Source organism: Lipophrys pholis (genome assembly GCF_963383615.2).
Source record: "Lipophrys pholis genome assembly, chromosome: 1".
Classification (NCBI taxonomy): domain Eukaryota; kingdom Metazoa; phylum Chordata; class Actinopteri; order Blenniiformes; family Blenniidae; genus Lipophrys; species Lipophrys pholis.
This window is the reverse complement of record NC_137635.1, coordinates 33,478,406-33,499,110: the sequence shown is the minus strand read 5'-3', so window position 1 is coordinate 33,499,110 and position 20,705 is coordinate 33,478,406. Positions and strand designations below refer to the sequence as shown.

The 20,705-nt window shown below is 40.0% G+C and overlaps 1 protein-coding gene across 1 annotated transcript in view; it reads right to left on the bottom strand.

Annotated features, from left to right (window-relative positions):
• The window catches only part of hydin (HYDIN axonemal central pair apparatus protein), a gene marked incomplete at both ends in the record, with an annotated part of 57,073 nt that extends 45,309 nt beyond the window's left edge, over positions 1-11,764 (bottom strand). Inside the window, 8 exons of the mRNA XM_080464816.1 lie at positions 698-797; positions 1,240-1,345; positions 1,744-1,933; positions 10,305-10,429; positions 10,529-10,728; positions 10,972-11,103; positions 11,270-11,371; positions 11,609-11,764. Coding sequence (XP_080320942.1) covers positions 698-797; positions 1,240-1,345; positions 1,744-1,933; positions 10,305-10,429; positions 10,529-10,728; positions 10,972-11,103; positions 11,270-11,371; positions 11,609-11,764 — 1,111 coding nt within the window. The remainder of the gene's footprint in view (positions 1-697; positions 798-1,239; positions 1,346-1,743; positions 1,934-10,304; positions 10,430-10,528; positions 10,729-10,971; positions 11,104-11,269; positions 11,372-11,608) is intronic.
• Between the last annotated feature and the right edge of the window lie 8,941 nt (positions 11,765-20,705).

The window sequence follows — 20,705 nt, the reverse complement described above, 5'->3', positions numbered from 1 at the left end:
AAAATGCGTAGTTTTTGCCTTTTTGTTTCATAAAGGTTTTGTGTTTACATGGCAGTGTTTTGATAACGATACGCCAAAAACAATAGAGTTATCATGTAGGGCCACTAGTGGGTGCTGTTGTTTGTTTTTGTAAACATTCATAATGTTCATACATGGACTTTCTAGCGGATAGACCACCAAGTTGGACTGTGATTATGGTGACTGTCAAAATAAAACTACAAAGTCCCAGGTGAATATGTACTGGGAGTGGTGACACCACAGAGGAAACATTGTTCTGACTGTCTCTACTGAGCATGTGCAGAACTACTAGTCACTACAGCGGTGGTGAGCATGAACAGTAGCAACGTCTCTGCCGTGCACATGGATACAAAGCGTTTTGCAAAAGTGCTGCTGTCGCCCGTCAACATGACAACAGAGTGTTTTCAGTGGCGCCAAGCGCCGTTGCCGTGCAAATAGACCCTCAAAATGCAACGAAAGTTTAGAGTTTTCACTTGAATTGCTTGTTGTGTAAATGAGCCCTTTGACTTTTGAGTGGTTTCACCTCCATTAGCTGTTTGATTCCAGTTTTACTGTGACAATAGCTGAAAATGACAAGAAACAACTCGACGACACAATTTGGAGTTTGACTACAAAATAAAAGCCGTCAATTCAATGTGACATTTCACCTTTACACCATGTGTTGATTGTTGTGACTGACCTGAAACATCACAGTAGATGGTTTGTTGGTAAAGTTTGGCCTCCTCGGGCTTGAAGATGATGCTGAACTGTGCAATCCTGTTGGGTTGTATTTGTCCGCCCTGAACCACATCAAGAAAAGAGAAAGGATCATCAGTATTTCATGTGGAACAATATGAAAGGAAAAAAAAACAACGGAGGAAGATGCTCTATAATCTGGATGTTAGAGGAGGAAGATGCTCTATAATCTGAATGTTAGAGGAGGAAAATGCACTATAATCTGAATGTTAAAGGAGGCAGATGCTCTATAATGTGGAAGACAGTGGGAAGAAGAAGCTCGATAATCTGGAAGACAGTGGGAAGAAAATGCTCTATAATCTGGATGTTAGAGGGGAAAGATGCTCTATAATCTGGGTGTTAGAAGAGGAAGATGCTCTATAATCTGGAAGACAGTGGGAAGAAGATGCTCTATAATCTGGATGTTAGCTAGCGTTACATCAGTTAATGGGAAAAAAATGGTCTATATCAATTAGCACAGTTGGGGTGTAATAATCTGGAACATACCGCTGGTTCCACAGTGATGCAGTTATGCGAGAACTCGTGATGGTAGAGGAGGTCTTCTATAGTCTGGCTGCCTGGTTTGTGTGAGTGAAGCGCCGCAGACCTCTCCCTGGACAGAAGAAAACACAAAGGTGAGTGAAGAGGTGAAGAGAACAGAGAGAGACATAATCTGCACATTAAATACAGAAAATAATTTCTCTTAAGCGTGGTCCAACATGATCACACCGATCCTAATGTTCTCTGTGTGATGTGTGGGTGGCTTCGTTGTCAGCGTTGCTGCACTTCACATGTAAACTGATTTCGTTTTCAGAACGTCGCCGTGTCAACGTGAAACTTTTCTGACACTAAAATGCAACAATGACATGTTTTCAGTTGAAACGTTGTGGAGTAAACATGGCCTGAGAACACTCTATTATATGGATGAAATGATGTATAAGTGAATATGATTGTGATGTGATTTCAGAGTCTTCTGCGTGAGTGAAATGAAGTTGTTTTGTTTCTGTGTACCTCAGAGAGCTCAGGCCTTCTGGCCCGGTGGTCCAGCAGTAATGCAGCGGGGTGTCACTGTCGTTGGTGATGAACATTGTGGAAATGCTGGCCATGGAGATGAACGTCTTCCTCAAGGTGACTGTGTCGCATGGAAGATGGACGTTGAATTCCTCACAAGACCCGAACAAGCTGATGTACACGCGTTCACCTGAGAAGGACATGTTGAGAGTCAGACGATAACGACTCGGTTTTCCCCCCTGACAGTACAGACCGTCTTTATGTCTGCATGACTCTTTATTAGTTAAATGATATTTTCTGTATTGGTTCTGGTTCTGGTTTTGTTCCCAGAGTCCTGACCCGATTATGACAAAAGTACTATGTTGACTTATTCCTGACCTAGATCTTGACCTTTTTTTTTTTATTTTTATTATTTTTTATTGAAAAATACCAATTTTTAATCACAAAATACAATTCAATGATTTTTTTTGCTTTTTCAACAACATGAGTGCACACGAACAGTCATATAAACAGTAAAACAAATAAATGATATTAGATTACAGATTTCTGTGCAAACAATGAACACCCCCACCCACCCCCCCCACCTTGGCTCAACAACACACCTCCTATTGAATATTTTACCTATTTACACAATAACGGAAAGCTATAACAGGCACATACAGTTTGGGTATCAGCTGGGCAATACTTGTAAGTCTGTGAAATAGGAGATAAATGGTTGCCATTTTTGGAAAAATTTCCCCGTACTCCCACCCAACGTATATTTTATTTTTTCAAGCTTTAAAAAAAACATAACATCCTTGAGCCACTGGGAGACGGAAGGATACTTAGCAGATTTCCAATGCAACAATAAGGAACGTCTTGCCAGTAAAGATGTAAAAGCTATTATGCCTTTTTGCATTGAATTAAGTGTAAGTGAAGAGTCAGGAATCCCAAACACCGCAATCAGCGGACAAGGTTGGAGATTTAACCCAAGCACAGCAGACAAAATAGAAAAATAACCTGCCCAGAAAGCCCTTAGGTCAGGACAAAGAAAAAACATGTGACTGAGGTGAGAAGGAGAGCCATGGCATTTATCACACTTGTCTTCCACTTCTGAATACATTTCAGATATTTTAGACTTGGAGAAATGCACCCTGTGTAGCACCTTAAATTGGATAAGTCCAAGCCGAGCACAAGAGGTGGAAGATCGTATCCTCTCTATTGCCTGTTGCCAGGATTCCTCCTGTATTTGTATTCCTAACTCTTTTTCCCATGTACCTTTAAGTTTGTCAGTAGAATGGTTGTTCAAATCCAAAATAATACTGTACAACTTTGAAATAATTCCTCTTTGATTAGGAACAAATGAAAGCATGGTTTCCCACTGGTGATCCGGAGGTAAAGAGGGGAAATCAGAAAAACATTTAGAAACAAAATTGCGGGCTTGAAAATAGCGAAACAGATGAATATTAGGTAGGGAGTAGCGAGATGAAAGATTGACAAAACTATCAAAAATCCCATCAACATACAAATGTTTTAACTGTGTAATACCCTTATCATGCCACACTGTAAATGTCGGATCTGAAAGCGAAGGAGGGAATAAGTGATTGTTTTTTAGTGGACCAGAGGAAGATGTAGCTATAAATTTAAAGTGCCGCCTAAATTGATACCAGATCTTTAATGTATTAAGAACCACTTGGTTATCAGTGTATAGAGAGGGTTTTATAGGAAGCGAGGAATAAATTAAAGCGGGAATAGAAGAACCCCTACAGGAAGATAGTTCCAAATTACACCAGGAGAGACCGGGAGATTTTAACCAGTGGCAAAGTTTAGAGATATGAGAAGCCCAATAATAGGCCAGAAAATTAGGTAGTGCCAGTCCTCCACTTAGTCTACATCTCTGCAGTAAAGTTCTACGAACCCTAGGTGGTTTCCCACCCCAAATAAAAGAACTAACTATCTTATCCAGTGAATTAAAAAAATGTATTGGCAGAAAAAGAGGAATTGACTGAAACAAAAATAACAATTTCGGCAAAATATTCATCTTCACCACATTAATCTTGCCGATTAATGAGAGGGGGAGGTTACCCCATCTCTGAATATCAGATGTGATCTTTGAGATAAGGGGAGTGAAATTAGCTGAGAAAAGGCTAGATAGTGAACGGGTCACATTTATACCCAGATATTTAAACCCTGAAGGATTGAGTTGAAAAGGTAAGTCCGACTGTTGAAGAAGACATGCAGTAGAATTAATGGGAAAGCACTCACTTTTACTTAAATTCAATCTATAACCTGAGAAGGTGCTGAAGTTCTCCAGAATATCCAAAACAGCAGGGATCGAAAGCGTGGGATCAGTTACATATAATAATAAGTCATCCGCATACAGTGATAATTTATGTTCAATTCCATTACGGATGATTCCTTTAAACAATGGGGAAGATCTTAATGAAATAGAGAGTGGCTCGATAGCGATGGCAAATAGCAAAGGAGACAAAGGACATCCTTGGCGACTTCCACGTTCAAGAGTAAAATAATCTGAATAGACATCGTTGGTATGAACACAGGCTTTGGGAGATGAATAAAGGAGACGAATCCAGGAAATAAATATATCACCAAATCCAAATTTCTTCAAGACTGCAAACAGGTACTCCCACTCAACCCTATCAAACGCCTTTTCAGCATCCAAAGAGATCACCAATTCAGGAAATTCAGATGAATGTTTTGAGTAAATTATGTTGAAAAGTGTACGTGTATTGAAAAACAACTGACGTCCCTTAATAAAACCATTCTGCTCCTCAGATATTATGTGCGGAAGCACATTCTCTAAACGGAATGCAATGACTTTAGCCAACACCTTAACGTCTACATTGAGCAGCGATAAAGGTCTGTAAGAGCCACAGGAGGTTGGATCCTTACTAGTCTTTAAAAGAAGAGCAATGGTAGCTTGTGTCATGGTTGGTGGTAAGGAACCAATATCAAAGGATTCATTAAATACAGATAATAGAAGTGGAGCAAGTTTATCAATAAATTTTTTATAGAATTCAATAGGAAACCCGTCGGGGCCTGGGGCTTTGGATGACTGTATGGCTTTGATTGCTTTTAATATTTCCTCAAGGGAGAGTGGAGAGTCCAGTTGCTCAGTGATATGAGTATCAATGACAGGATTTAAAAGATTCACCAGAAATTTGTTCATTTTAGTTTTGTCTTTAGGGAATTCAGATTTATATAATGAAGCGTAAAACGATTTACAAGTAGCATTGATTTCCATGGAATCTGTGATGGTATTACCATGTGAGTCCTTAATACTCGGAATCAAACGGGAGGCTGCCTGTCGCTGCAACTGGTGAGCTAGTAAACGACTGGCTTTGTCGCCATGTTCATAGTACGAGCTACGACTGCGTAACAACAAACGTTCAGCCTCTGTGGTTGAAATTCGATCAAATTCTGCTTGCAAATCAAAACGCTGCTTAAATAGTTCAGGAGAAGGGTTCAGAGAATACCTTAAATCCAGGTTACTAATTGCTGATGTGAGTTCATTAAGTCTAGTATTAATCCTTTTGTTCAAAACAGCAGAGTAAGAAATAATTTGGCCTCTCAGGTAACATTTGAGTGTCTCCCATAACAACGAATATGAAGTTGATTCATTTCGGTTAAAAGACAAAAACTCATCAATAGAATTTGAAATGCGACTGCAAAATTCTTTATCAGACAAGAGAAGAGAATTAAATCTCTAATGTGGAAGGCTGCGTTTATGGGTAGACATTTGAATATCTAATAATAAAGGTGAATGGTCGGATATAACAATACCTAAATAATCAGAGGATTTAACACTTGAATTAAGCCTACTGTCAATAAAAAAATAATCAATCCTAGAATATGAATGATGAACCTGAGAGAAAAAAGAAAATTTCCTACCAGAGGGATTACGAGATCTCCAAGGATCCACAAGACCATTCTGTTTTACAAAATCAGAAAACACTTTAGACATAGCAGATCGATTCCGATTGCGAGGATTTGACCGATCCAAGGTCGGGTCAAACACACAATTGAAATCTCCTCCAAGTATCAGCATATGGGTATTCATAAATGGGATATTACTCAACAATCTATTTGCAAATTCCACATCATCAAAGTTTGGGGCATAAACATTCACCAACAAAACCTTTTTCCCCATTAGGGTTCCAGCATCTATAAGGTATCTGCCATTCCTATCAGCGATAACGTCAGTGGATGAAAACTGAACTCTTTTGTTAATTAAAATGGCGATTCCTCTCGCTTTTGAGTTAAAGTTGGAATGAAAAACCTGGCCTACCCATGGGCAATGTAGCCGACGGTGATCTTTAATGCGAAGATGGGTCTCTTGTAAAAATACTAAATCTGAGTGTAAACATTTCAAATGTGTAAAAACCTTAGATCTCTTAACAGGATTGCCCATACCCTTGATATTCCAGCTGAAGAATCTAAGAGAGGTGCCTGACCCAACAGTGCTGTGATCTATGTTGCCGTTGACCATTTAAATAAATGAAAACAAAAATGTAAATAATCATGAAGAGCCAAGGTGGGGTGCCCTCCCCACAGTATACCCCTACACACAAACACACCCAAAGTCCCCATATAACCACAGAACAAAGGGGACAGCAGTGTTTCCTGCAACATCCAAGAGTCGTCCACAAGAATATGGAACGACCCAGAGACTGAGCTGAGCTAACAAAAAAAAAATACAAAGAGAAAAAGGCTAAAGGTGGGAAACTCCCACCGACTTCAAAACTGTATAACAATATGCGCACAATAATTAAGTATTATAATAATATAAATAATAAAATATGGAAAGATTCAAATGAGAATAATATGAGAAAACAACAAAGATAAACTTAAATATATTTCCCCACATCACATATATGTAAGCAGCAAAGAACCCAAACACACACAGGCAAAGAAAATAAAATAAAAAGGGAAATAAATAATATAATTTAAAGACATGAGAACAGGCCATGTCATGTTCAGAAAAATGCAAATAGCATAAAATGAAACATGATACAAAATAGTATAACCTTCTTATTTAACAACAGCATATATATATATATATATACATACACACATACATACATATATATATATATATATATATATATATACACATATATACACACATATACACACATTAAACAAAACTAAATAACAATGACACTAATTTAGTGAGTGCAGTAGAAAACAAAACAGATTAAATGCTGCTCGAACAAACTATTAAAGGAGACATATCATGCTTTTAAATCCTTCCTTTTTACATATAAATCATACAGTTGTGGTCTATACAACGCGAAACTGCAATGCTTGGGTCTGAATTCCTCATTATTATAGCTCCACAGGCCCCTTTTCAACCCCTTTTCTGATGCGCTTCTGAGAGCAACTCGTTTTGGGGCGGTCTCTTCAAATGCAAATGAGACACTTCATACCCCTCCTCCTCTCCAGGTTGCAGAGGTGACACTCGGTTCAACGTCACCCTGTTCGGCCATCTTTGTAGTTTGATAGAACAGATACAATTATCTAGCGGCGCAGAAACTTTATATTCACACATTATTTACAAAATGTCAACAACGGAAGATTTGTCCATCCAGCCATACATGTTGGAGCCAGAGTCGGACCCGGCGGAGCGAGATGAAAATGACGATGATGCACCTACAGAACAACGTCTTCATATGGATGTAACGCAATGGTGTGTTACTATATTTACACTAACTTCTCCATCCATGCCCACTACTACAATACTGCCTGTATTACAACGACTATTTAACACAGAAGTTACATTATAATCTAAAACGAGCACACAGCGTTAACATATGAAGACGGTGCAACTGCTAATGCTAACAAAACAATGACAGGGACATCTTATCATCACACTTTGTAGCGTTATATACAGCTTACCGAAGTGCTCTGTTCGTCGTCTCCATAGATAGAAGGAACTGACCGCTCAATCAGACCAAGTCTTTCGGCAAATCCTTCTTTATACTGGTGGAGGTTGCTGAAGCAGTCATCCTTAAAGTGATTCGCGCACACAAAAATGACCTTACCCACAGATGTGGGTACATTTCTGTGAAAAATAAAACTCAACCAGGCACTTCGAAAAGGTTCTGATGCTGGGAGACGGTGTAACGAAGCTTGTGGGTTACTACATCCAACAACCGAACATTTCGACTTATCCTCTCGTAACTTCGGTTGGACTACAAAATCGCAGCGAGAAACAAAAATGGCGGATTGCTCGAAATGTCGATGTCCTAATTTGGCAGTTCCGCTGAGAATACTGTGACGTCATTGTTCAAAAAACGTAATAGAGAATAGAAAAATCGAAACCGATCGCAAAATATGACCAAAACAGAATATAAAGATATCAACGGAGCACCTGAAGAGACTACTTTGAACTTTTCTGTACTTCTAAACACTCTAAATATACAACAAAATGCATTTAAGGGCTAAAAAAGTGGATTTAGCATGATATGTCCCCTTTAAGGCAAGTGAGCCCATAATGTAGTTCAGCTACCAGAACTCACCCAGGAATAATTTTTTTAACATAGTCACTGGCTTCCTCCGCTGAGATGAAGTCCTTCTCAACACCATTGTAAGTGATGCGGAGTCGCGCTGGATGAAAAAGACCATACCGAGCACCGTCAATGCCCCGGAGTTGACGTTTGACCTCGTTAAATGCAGCTCGAGCCCGAGCTATCCTAGCAGTGTGGTCAGGGAAGACGGAGATGGTCAGGTCTCCAGCTTTAATCCGCTGAAGTTCTCTGGCGCGGCGCAAAATGTCCACACAGTCACCATGATAATGGAACCTGCACACAATGGCCCGCGGACGATCACCAGGCTTGGGTTTCGGCTGGAGGGTCCGGTGGGTACGATCCAATAGCGGCTCCTTATCCAGACCGAACGCTTCCTTCAGTAAGGCGGCTACAACAGTGGTGGTGCTGGTGTCGGGACCCTCCGGTACTCCTACAATCCTGACGTTGTTACGCCGTGATCTGGACTCCAAGTCCTCACATTTATTCTCCAGCTTGGCGACATTGGCTGTGAGGGACTTAATAGTGGACTTCATCTCGGTGATATCATCGGAGCATTCAGTGAGTGCCTGCTCCATCCCGCCGACTGTCCCCTTGAGCTCGGAGATGGCAGCATCGGTATCAGCCCTGTCTTTCGCCAGTTGTGTCTTCACCGCCTGCAGGTCGAGTTGAATGTTAGCTAAAACATCCCCGAGAGTATCCTTAAGCTCTTTCTTAAATATATCGGCAATATCTTTCCTCAGCGAAGCCAGCAACTCAAGCTTGAGTGCCTCAGTGTCAGGCGAGCTTGGGGCGACCTCCGCAGGAACCAGCGGGTCCCGCGAGGACGTGGTCGGAGTGAGCTGAGCAGGCCGCAGCTGCGTCTGCGTAATATTGCGGGTTTTCGAGTTCCTCCCAGTCATTAGATCTTGACCTTTGACCCAATCACTCTCAATATTTAATGGGACTATCCTTGGATAAAGACAAACCATCCCTGAAAGTTTCATGCAATTCACGTGAATAGTTTTAGTGAAAGCCACGTCCATGTCAACAGACACCGATCTCCTATGATCTCCTCCTTGAGGTGCCTCTCTCATCCGCTTTGGATGAGACATTTTTTTCAGTTTTTTTGAATTTATTCAGAAATGGTTAGCTGTTAACATCCCAAAATCAACTGGTCCTTGGATGATGAAAAATCATCCCAAAAAAATTTATGCAATTCGGGTGACTAGTTTTTGCGAAAAGTTGGTCAAATACATACATACCGTATAGTTCCCAATAGAAGAGCACCGCCGAATAGAAAACACCCCTTTTCAAAGATGTGGAGCGCGTGAGGAAAAGACAAACCTCTCTACTTGATAAAATATGATATTACTAAATGTTTCAACCTCCGTTCACATGTTCCCGATAGACACGCAGTGGCTTGCACTCGCCACTGCCCTTCTATTGGGAACCATACGGTACATACATACGTACAAACCAATAAATAAATACACGCAGACGTAAACAGAACCTTCTCGGGCCAACGTTCATTGGCAAAGGTAATCATAACCGAGCATGAATCATATGGAGCAGTGGAGTCAAACTTATTTAACTTCAGGGGTCACATGCAGCGCCAATTCCATCTCTAGTGGGCCGGACTGGAATAATAGTGCCGTAATAACCTTTGAATTTAAACTTTAACATTTTATTTTGTTGTGGTGTGAAGTACACATTTTTTTCACAAAACCATAGAAATACTACAGAAAAGTCCAAAGAGCTATTGCATTGTGGGTGTATTTACAAACTCCCCCTGACAGCATGGCTATGAGACTAATGCTAGTGTGCAATCTTCATGGCAGCATCAGTGATTTCTCAGCTCTGGTCTCAGTGTTGTTGTGTCCGCTACTCTTTAGTTTGACACCCCTGATGTAGCGCATTGTACTTTAGTCGTTTAGCATAACATGTACATTGTAAGAAGTATCGTCAAAAAGGACAGAAAATCCTGAAAAGTCACTAAGAACCATGGAGATGGCTTGATGATCTGTTGTGTTGAGAAGACGTGATTGCTCTCACCAGTGTGGTAGTGGAGAAGCAGGTCCTCCTGGTGGTCTCCGGGGGTCGTGGGCTGAAACGCCACCGTCACCTGCATGAACTCACCCACATCAAGGTTCCCACAGGTGGGCGTCACTGAGAACGGCCTAGAATCAGGAAGGACTGAGTCAGAAGTCTGAAGAGGTTGAGTTTGTGTCACTATGACTCAGAGACAGAGAAGAAGCCAGAATGGGTTGGGTTCGTACCTCTTGGTGTGTAACTGGAACCTGGCGGCGCTCTTTCCTACGTTGCGGACCAGGTGGGTTTTCTCTGTGGACCCTTTCACGGGACAGACAGGGAGGTCGATTCTGTCTCGGAAGTCGAGGATGGCGCGTGGGCCTACAGCACGGACTGGAACCTCAAAACGTTCCCTCTCTGTTACAAAGACCAGACTATGGTGGTAGTCCTGGAAGAGGAGGAGAGAAATACCATATAGTTCCCAATAGAAGAGCACTGTCTAATACAAGACCACCCCTTTTTTTAAAAGATGTGGAGCACGAAGAAAGAACAAACCTCACAACTTGATGAAATTAAAGTTTTTGCAGTGGATGCAAAAATGCAGAAACAAGAGTCAATTTAATTGACTCTTGTTGGGAACTATACAGTACATCACTTGTGTCACATCGAGTGAAAGTGATTCCTGCTGTACCTTGTTCTCCTGAGGGGTGAAGCAGACCGTGAAGGTGACAGACAGTCCTGGTGCAACCTTGTTTCCCTCTTTGGGCAAATCCACGTGGAAATACTCGGAGTCCTGCTCTTCCAGCTTCACTCGCCGTAGAACCTTCACAAAAGACACAAACCCCAATCATAGTACGGTGTAGCTTCCAGTTCTCCTTCTGAGTTGAAGACCTTTTTAAGAATTGGATTGTTTTTGCTATTCTTCCTCCAAGCTTTTTTTTTTCTTAAAGACCTTTTTCGCCTCTCATGACTCATATGTAGTCACACACCTTGTCAGTGTTGAGGAGGACCACTGGGGTCATGTAGGTCTGAGCAGGACGGAAGTTCTGGAAGATCAACTCAGAGGGATAAGGCTGGAAGAGTGGCTGATCCTGGAGACACACACACACACACACACACACACACACACACACACACACACACACACACACACACGTACACACACACACAGAGTATACTTTACATTGCAGCTGGTGTGTAAGAAGCAGACCTGGGCGTCATGCAGCCCTTTGAGATTGAAGTTAATGTTCCTTGGTGTCGTTCCAGTTCTTTGCAGCATCTGCTGCCGTTCCAACAGAGATCTGACATGGTTAGGAACTAGTATTTACTTTGTGGCTGCCGCCGTCCAGCCACTCCAGGATCCGAGGCGGGCGAACCTCACTGGTGTTTCTGTGAAGCTCCTCTGTCGACTGTAAGATCTCCTGGGTGAAGACCGACGGAGTCACCTGCAACCACCGCATCATCATCATCTTCATCATAACCATTACGACCACCAACATCATCATCATCGTGATAAAATTGACGTCAGTAAAGTGAGTTTACAGGGAGGTTAGGAATAAAAACCCGCTCACCCTTCTTGGCTCATTATCCTCCTTCACAAGTTGATATTTGCGAAGCAAAGCTGCCTTGGTTTTATCCTGATTCCTAACAGCTTTCATTTTTTATTTTTTTAGCAAAAGTACCTGTAAAGAAAAAGAAAGATAAGTGAGTTCCCTTTTTCAAGTAAGTTTTTCACAATCAAATATTGTCATGTGAACAGGCGTCTGTTCACATTCTAAGCTATTTCACACAATGTGTTGTCTACATTTTGAGAAGCTCCAAAGGATAATTCAGTTTCAATTTTGTTTCTATAGCGCCAAGTACACTACAGTCATATTAAGACACTGACGTTCTTGAGCGTCCCTTGCCACAGCAGAGGGCCTGTTTCAAAATAAAGGCCCTCTGAAATAGAACACATTTTCTTTATTATTTTTAACATTGAAGTGGAAGGAAAAAAACCTTCAACCTCTTGATTCTTTTTTTTTCTTCATAACTGGACTATTTGTGCTGTGCTTTTGAAGAAAAATACAGTTTGTGTCTGCCAGCATCATTAGATACTGGGGATTTTACTTTAAACTGGAATGACAATTTTTTTATACGCAAAAATCCTGTATCAGGATTCTGAGAGGTTTTGTCAGATTTGTTCTGTTTATTGAAAAACTTCTGTCATTTTCCAATCATATTCTCTGGACTGAAGTCAGCGATGAGTATGGTTGGCTGGTTTTCTTTCGTTTTGTTTGTTTTTCTTGAGACAGAAGTTGAAGTAAAACTGCAGTTATACCATTCTGTAACAGAAAGTCTAAACAACATAAACCTAGACCAGGATGGAATGAGTGTGTGGCTCACCTCTGACGCATCAGGAACGGTGTTTGTGACGATGAGGACATTCAAGGGCAATATTGTAAATTATATGCTCAAGCTATCATGCTGGTAACGTACATTTAGCATGGGTACTGATAAGGTAGAAATGATTAGGTATATAAAGCCTACTGCATGGCACTGTACACTGCCCACTTGAGGTGTAATCACAGCAGAGATCAATTTAAAAGGCTGCAAGTTGAACTGTGTTTACTATTGAAGGCCTCATAATCCCAGTTTGGTCCAAAATTGGCTGGATTAGTACAATGATCGCGATGGACCAGAGACAGTCAACGGCTGTTCAAACCATCCACTCTTAATGCTGCCTGAAGAAACAACCCCCCCCAAAATAAATTGAAAACAAATTTTCTGTCAGTGGTGTATTAATGTTATTATAATACAATAACCATGTGCCCGTTCTGATGACGTCTCTCAAATTAAAAGCCCAACAAAACAGAATATCTTGGGGGGAAAAAATTATTAATATTAAATTAAATCCCTCTGTTTCCATAAACCAATTTCATTTCATTTAATTCAATTGATTGACCTATTCATTATGTGTCATATCAAAATAAGAGTCCTCTGAAATAGCACATCTGGACACTCATTGTTATAAATTCAAACTGATATTAAGAGGATAATCCCTGATATCATTCAGTTGTTCTATATCAACCTGATACCACCTCAGGATGTCACTCACCAAGTATCAGCCCAATCTGATGTGGCATATCAAAATAAAGGCTTTATTAATTAGAACATCTGGTTTCCATTCCCTTCAACTTCAAATTGATATTAAAAAGAAATTCCCTGTTATCATTAAACCATTTCATGTCAGATTGATAGTAGACCACTTCATGATGTTACTCGTAAAGTCTGAGCTAAATTTGATGTGTCATTTCAAAATGAAAGCCCATTGAAGGTTTCAATATGACCAAACACTTAATGTAGTATCTCTTGAATTAAAGTTGGATTACCTCCAAAATTCCTAGTTATCATAAAGTCATTCCACATCATAGTAATAGTGGACCATCCCAGGATAACATTGAGTTAATATTAGGATATTCTGATTTGTCATTTCAAATTAAAAGACTATTTAAAATTTGAATATGACCAAACACTCGATATGATATTGCCTGCTTTCAAGTTTGATTAATGCCACTATTCTGAGTTATTTCAAAATTAAAGCACTTTTTAAATTCAAAAAGTGTGTGATAACAATTATAAAGCGCACTGCACTCTTTACCGTAAGCCTTTTTGAGCTGCCCCACTCTCTGCATCTGGGAAGATCTCCTTCGATGACATGGAGAAGATCATTGAGCAGCTTTGACTGGTTGGCAGATAAGAATGAAACAACCGCCAGTGTAGTGATAAACCATGTTTAATATTATTGATAGTTAGAAACAAATAAATAGATCATATATACAAATAAATATCATTCATATCAACATAATCCTAAAGTTACTTTAGAGTATACACACAAATACTCATTGTTTTATACACACATTTTACAAGTTCAAACAGTTCATGTACTTAATATATGGATGGATAAATAAATAATAAATAAAGTGAACTATACAGGTAGTCAAGATAATATACAAAATTATGAATATAACCAATATGATTTGTTTCCCTTTTATTCACCAATGTAAATGACCCTTGTGCCACTTATGACTCAGGTCAACTTCTAATCTCTATTGGCAGAATAAACATCTCTATGGATGAGCTTCATGAGGAGGGTGTGACTGCAAACAGCCTCCTGGAGAACCTCACAACAGTACCTCACTACAGAACCTCACTGCAGTACCTCACTGCAGTACCTCACTGCAGAACATCACTGCAGAACATCACTGCAGTACCTCACTGTAGAACATCACTGCAGAACCTCACATTACCTCACTGCAGAACCTCACTACAGTACCTCACTACAGAACCTCAGTAAGGAACCTCACTGCAGTACCTCACTACAGAACCTCACTGCAGAACCTCACTGCAGAACCTCACTACAGTACCTCACTACAGAACCTCAGTGCAGAACCTCACTGCAGTACCTCACTACAGAGCCTCACTACATTACCTCACTGCAGAGCCTCACTGCAGAACCTCACTGCAGTACCTCACTACAGAAACTCACCGCAGAACCTCACTACAGAACCTCACTACAGAACCTCACTGCAGTACCTCACTACAGAACCTCAATGCAGAACATCATTGCAGAACCTCACTGCATTACCTCACTGCAGAGCCTCACTACAGAACCTCACTACAGAACCACACTGCAGAACCTCAGGAGAAGGAAACAGTCCAAGAGAACAGCAGAGAGGTTCCAGTTCCTCCCCAATATCCAGGCTGTTGTGTCCTTTGCCCTCAGCATCCAGCTGATATTGTTTGTGGAGAGGATTCCTTCTTACATGAAGAAGTGGACTGATGTGCAGAACAAATGTTCTGCTGAACTAATTAGAAGTGAGCTCATTGTCAGCCTTAAATGATGAAATGTCTTGATCAGCGTTTTACTCTGTAACACTGAAAGACAAACAAATCCTCACTGCAGCAAGAGTTCAACAGAAATACAAATTGGAAAAATAGTCTGTCTTTACATGATGTAGCATTGAGCGTTTGAGTTCATGAGTTCAATCTTTTTTTCTTTTTACTTCAACTGTAGCCTTCTGTCATTCATTTGGAGGAACAAATGTTTTATGTTTAGAACATTTCCACAGACTGTTTGCACTTTTCTTATTGCACTAAATGTGCACTATTACAGGAATGTTCTGCTTTCTATTGTTTTCTATTAATTTATACAATTTTAAGTTCATTCTTATTCATTCTGTTGTTATTTAAGCCAGATGGAGTTCTGTTAAATAAAGATGTATTTTTGTTCTATGAAGCAAGACAGGTTTCTATTTAAGAATAATACAAATTTTATTCTTTTAATTTTGGTATTTTGCAATAAAAATTAATTGCTAAATAATTTGTTTTGAATGTGTTCATATCACAAATAATATGCATCTAGTAAAATTCAGGTTGAAGTCAGATGGTAAAAAAATAGTTTCACACACAGTCTGTGCTTTAAGTGGAAGAAAATAAGTGCCTGTACTCCTCTTGGTGACCTGTTGTCAGTCTCTCATACAAATATGGGACAAAAACATAATATTCAGTGGCATGCGCAGACATTTTGTATGGCAGGTTGTCAGTGTCGCATAAAGGCACCTTGTGCAGTGTGTGGATCCACTGGCTGCTTTATTATAGTAGTGTGAGATTAAAAAAATAATAATAATAAAACACAAAACACAAGTACATGTTGTAAGTAATTGCATATTTATTTAAATATTGGCAGACTTTTAATAATTCCCCCCAAAATAATTTAAGGAAAGAATGAGAGAGAGAAAGAGAGAGAGAGATGAGTGGGTGTCACTATACACCATCCTGAATAAGATCAGATGTACTTTTATTGTCCCTGTGGGCCTTTTTATTTAATCAGTCTGTACAGCATTACATGGTTTGGGTGTAATTTAAGCGTGTAATTGTGAAAAAAAAAAGCTGCAGTGAATCCATTTAAAAATTGACCCAGAGGTACCTGGGGTCATGTAGGAATGGACCAGACAGGAACCTGGTGCATTTTGCTGAAAACTATTTGAATTGAATTTCTAGGAATTGTTCTGCCTGTACAGTAATAGAACGATTTAAGTGTGTAATTGTGAAAAATGTTGATGTTGTCGATGATCACGCCAATATGGGCCACAGACAATACTGTGTAAACTATTTTTAAAAGATGAACATAAGCTGCACCCACCACATTTAAAAAGAAAGAATATATTTGTACACATATACAGTATAGGCCACACTTGTCTATAAGAACATGTGTCCGCGTTGTAACAGGGCATGAATTTCACTGTGGCATTTCAGGTTGTTTTTTGTTTTTTTTCGAGTTTTATACACTGCTTCCGTTGTGGGGCGACGGACTGGACTGGAGGGAAAGAGAGAGAGAGAGAGAGAGAGAGAGAGGACTAGATGGCAAGTAAATTGTGGCAAGTAAATCATCTGGTCGGTCACCTGATAAAGACCGACATGTCATCACACGCCAGATGACGCTCTGAGGAAGGCTGCAGATGCAGCCGAAACATCTCAGCAAGGTAGAATCTTTCCTGCAACTACCTGTCCTTAAAAAATAGTCTATATGAGGTTTATTAACATGTACATTGGCAACTGGGGATCTGTGCATGATGTGCTCTCTCTCTCTCTCTCTCTCTCTCTCTCTCTCTCTCTCTCTCTCTCTCTCTCTCTCTCTCTCTCTCTCCTTTTTACTGCATCTGTTCTGTCTATGTTACGTCTGTCTGCTAATTCAAAACAAAGAAACTGGTAAATAACCTTGTATTTGGCCTTTAGATTCTCCTCTTTTATTTGCCTATTTGATCATCAGATCCAACCCTGAAGCGATCACGTAGTCTATGAGGAGGACATAAAAACAAAAAGAAGGACACACTACCAATTCAATGAGCTATTAATGTATGAATATATATGCGTGCACTACTTCAAGCATTTGAAAAGAACAATGACTCCCATCCACATCAGGATGAGTTCCTCTTCTCCACTGGATCAGGCTTCAGTTTCCTCAGTAGTCCTGGATTGAAATAGTACATGGTGTTAGTTTGAATGCACAGCATCCTCCAGTATAATCAGTACAAGACATTTGTTGACTGAGACAAAACAATATGGCCAATAGTACCTTCACCTCTCATTTTAAACATTGAAGTCAAGTTAAATAGCTTTAAACATGATCCTTGCCCTCAGCTGAGCAGATTTGCTCACCAATAAATTGAAATTTACACGGACACCATTAGATTTACACAAAAAGATTTATATCTCATGTTTAACCACTGTAGAGAAATCACAGCCTGCCTCATCTCAGCACAGTCTGGATCCACAATTTCAGAAAACGTCGGAACAAATGTTCAAGTAAGCGTGATCTTGAAATATCGACCGCATATCAACATTTTATAACTATTTTCGCCGAAAATCCTAAATCCAAGATGGCCGCAGGATGACACACAACAATTGTACAGGGACGACAGACGAAGAATAGCCATTAGGCTAATTCTGGCATATTTTGCAGAAATGTATGTTAACATGCACTGTTCCTATAATAAAAATAAGTTAAATTAAATCAAAACCCTCTTAAAACTCCACTCTGTTAAACAATAACGCCAATATTTATGATTTTTTACTCACAGCTGTGTGTTTTCTTCTCCGGGATCTCTTCCGCCATCTCTTTTCAAATTCATTATGGGTAATTTGGCTTCCCAAGCCTGCACAGCTCCATGTGGATGCATCCTCGATAAAGTGGGCGGAGCGAGAACACATCCAGATATTCCATGTGTTCTCGTTGAGAAACGGCCTAAGAATTGGGTCAGTACTTGGTCTCCCACTGATGACACGAGATACACGAGAACACAAGTATGGTTGGTCAGATCTTCTGAGATTTGATCTAGACTAAATGACATCATCGTTTTTTAGCTTTCTGGTTTCTGTGCTTTCTTTTTGGTAACTTCACTTTGATCTAGAAGAAGGTTTTTTTCCAGGTGTTGCACTAGCTCTCTGAATACTTGGGTTTATTCTTTGCTAGTCAACAAATGAAAACTTCAAAATGCCCATCCTACTTTTGGGTTACTGTCTTAGTATCAGCCATCACGAGGACCATCAGGACTGTCTTCCATCATTTTCAAGAGAAAGAAGCTTTGGGACACATTGGAGAAGGGATGGGATGGGCCGCCGTCAACCCCAGTGCAGTTGAGCCTTTGACCCTAACATTAATTTCGGGGCTATTGCCAGGGATCTTGTCGATCTGTCCTTGGCCAGGGGAGATTTTCTTCACACCTGGCCACAAAGTAGAGACTGGACAGTGCAGCCACCAATGAGCCACCGCGGAGAAGAGGGGAGGGGGCGGCTTCGTTTTCCCAATCGTAGGTACAGTCGTAGAGAAAATATATTGAGACGCTCCATTGACTGGCGAAGCCCGCTGGACCTGACCTCGCAGCGCGACACCATCTTGGATAGGGCATCCCGCACCTAAAGTCTTTATTTCTCCTGAGGAAGGTGTAGTCCAACTACAATAATCATCACTCGCCAAATTTTCACACAAAAAAAATACATGCTTTCATGCTGAAATAATTTGCATTTATGCTTCCTCACAACGACTGACATATGATATGGCATATTAATAAATGTATGAATTAAGAAACAAATTGATTGATCATTTGGAGTTGTTTCTTGCTCTCTCTCATAGGCGTGTAAACAACAATAACACATGTCTTCATATTTATGTTTTTGTGGGCTGAGTATATTACATTTTCTGTAACTATTTCAGGAGAGCATGCACACACGCGTGCGCACACGTATTTGAAAGCAGCTGTGGACTGTGGGCTGACACACACCGAGTGGGCCCCACAGAAATAAAAACAAACCTTCCTTGTATTGACAGTTTGTTTTCGTGAAGTTTTATTTTTACCAATGAGTTAAAAAATACTAATACCAACAGGTTGTATGAGGTGTCTGGTGTCTGGTGTCTGGTGTGTGTGTGCGTGTGTGTGTGTGTCAGAAAAAGGGATTGTGTTAACAAATTGTAGCGGTCGCTGTGGGCGTGGCGCAAAGGATTGTGGGAAAAGCTCCTCTAACTTTGTTTATGTGTTGTCTTGGTTACGTGTTTCAGCTGTTCTGTTATTGTCAAGTTATTGTTCAATTATCGTTTGTGCATTCGTGTTGTTTTGTCCAAATAAAATTCGTCTGCATTGTGTGTAACACCCTGAGCCGAGGTGAGGTTGCAGATGAGAGCAAAATAAAGGAATTCCAGAGCAATACAGTCCGTCTCCTCGTCCCTGTATGCGCACTGCCGGGGCTACAATATCTATCCATTTATTTATAACATGTACAATGTGTGAGTTTATCTAAAAAGATTTGCACAAAAGCAAGAGAGAGATCGATATGATGTTGATATGAACCGATTCATGATGCTCACAGCCTTATTCAACAAATGAAATACTTACATCATCAGAGGGTCCCTTTCAGAGAAAGACTGAGAAATGTCCACTGGTCGGCTCTCTTCAGCTTGTTGTAAACAAAACACGGACAAAGTTGCTCGTTGACCGTTAACTGCCGTTGACTGTGGTGCTACCCGAGAGCGAGATGCCCCGTCCAATATGGCGGCGACGCTGCATCACTATCCAGAGCGTTACTAGGCGTCTATCGTTTATAATGTCTATGTTTTAAAATGCCAGACATGATCATCTTTATCATAAATGTCACAGTGTCTTTGATTTCCTTTGAATCAACAGGTTGCACTGTAATTTTAATACAATCGACTTATACTTTAGGATCGGTAAAGTAAAATATGATTGGATGGATTATATTTCTGAATTCATGTCTGTTCAAAAGTACTCATGAATAGTTCTCTAGTTGTTGTTAAAGTGCCCGTGAAAGAATAAAGGATCCACAAAGTGGGAATAAAAAAAACAAAAAAAACAACTACATAGAATAAATCAATTTATGCACAAGACTGCTTTATTGATAAAACTCAGCAAACACAGTAACAAAAGCATAATTAATAAACAATGGTAGTTAAAAGTGGTTAAAAAAGTAGAATCAAATCCATTAAAAAAAACAAAACATCATAAGAATAAAAATGACTATGCAGGAATAATGTTCAACAATAATTTTATAAACAAAAAATTGGAATGAAAAGTACTCTGGTAAGAAAATAAAATGATACAAAACCAAACAAAACAAAAACATTAATTTTTTTAATTAAAAGCCAAAAAAGGAGGAAGACTTTGCAAGATGCAAAAAAAATGGAAATAGATTAAACTCATACACCGAATTATAAATTAATCTAGATTGCTTTGTCTTGCCATTTCCTTATATATGTATTAAAAGTTGCGAAGATGCGTTGAGATAATTTACGGTTTTCGATCAATCACATCGCCGATTGAATACGTTGGGCTGGTTTCTGTCGTCACTTCCTGCAGCGTAGCGCCGATCTGT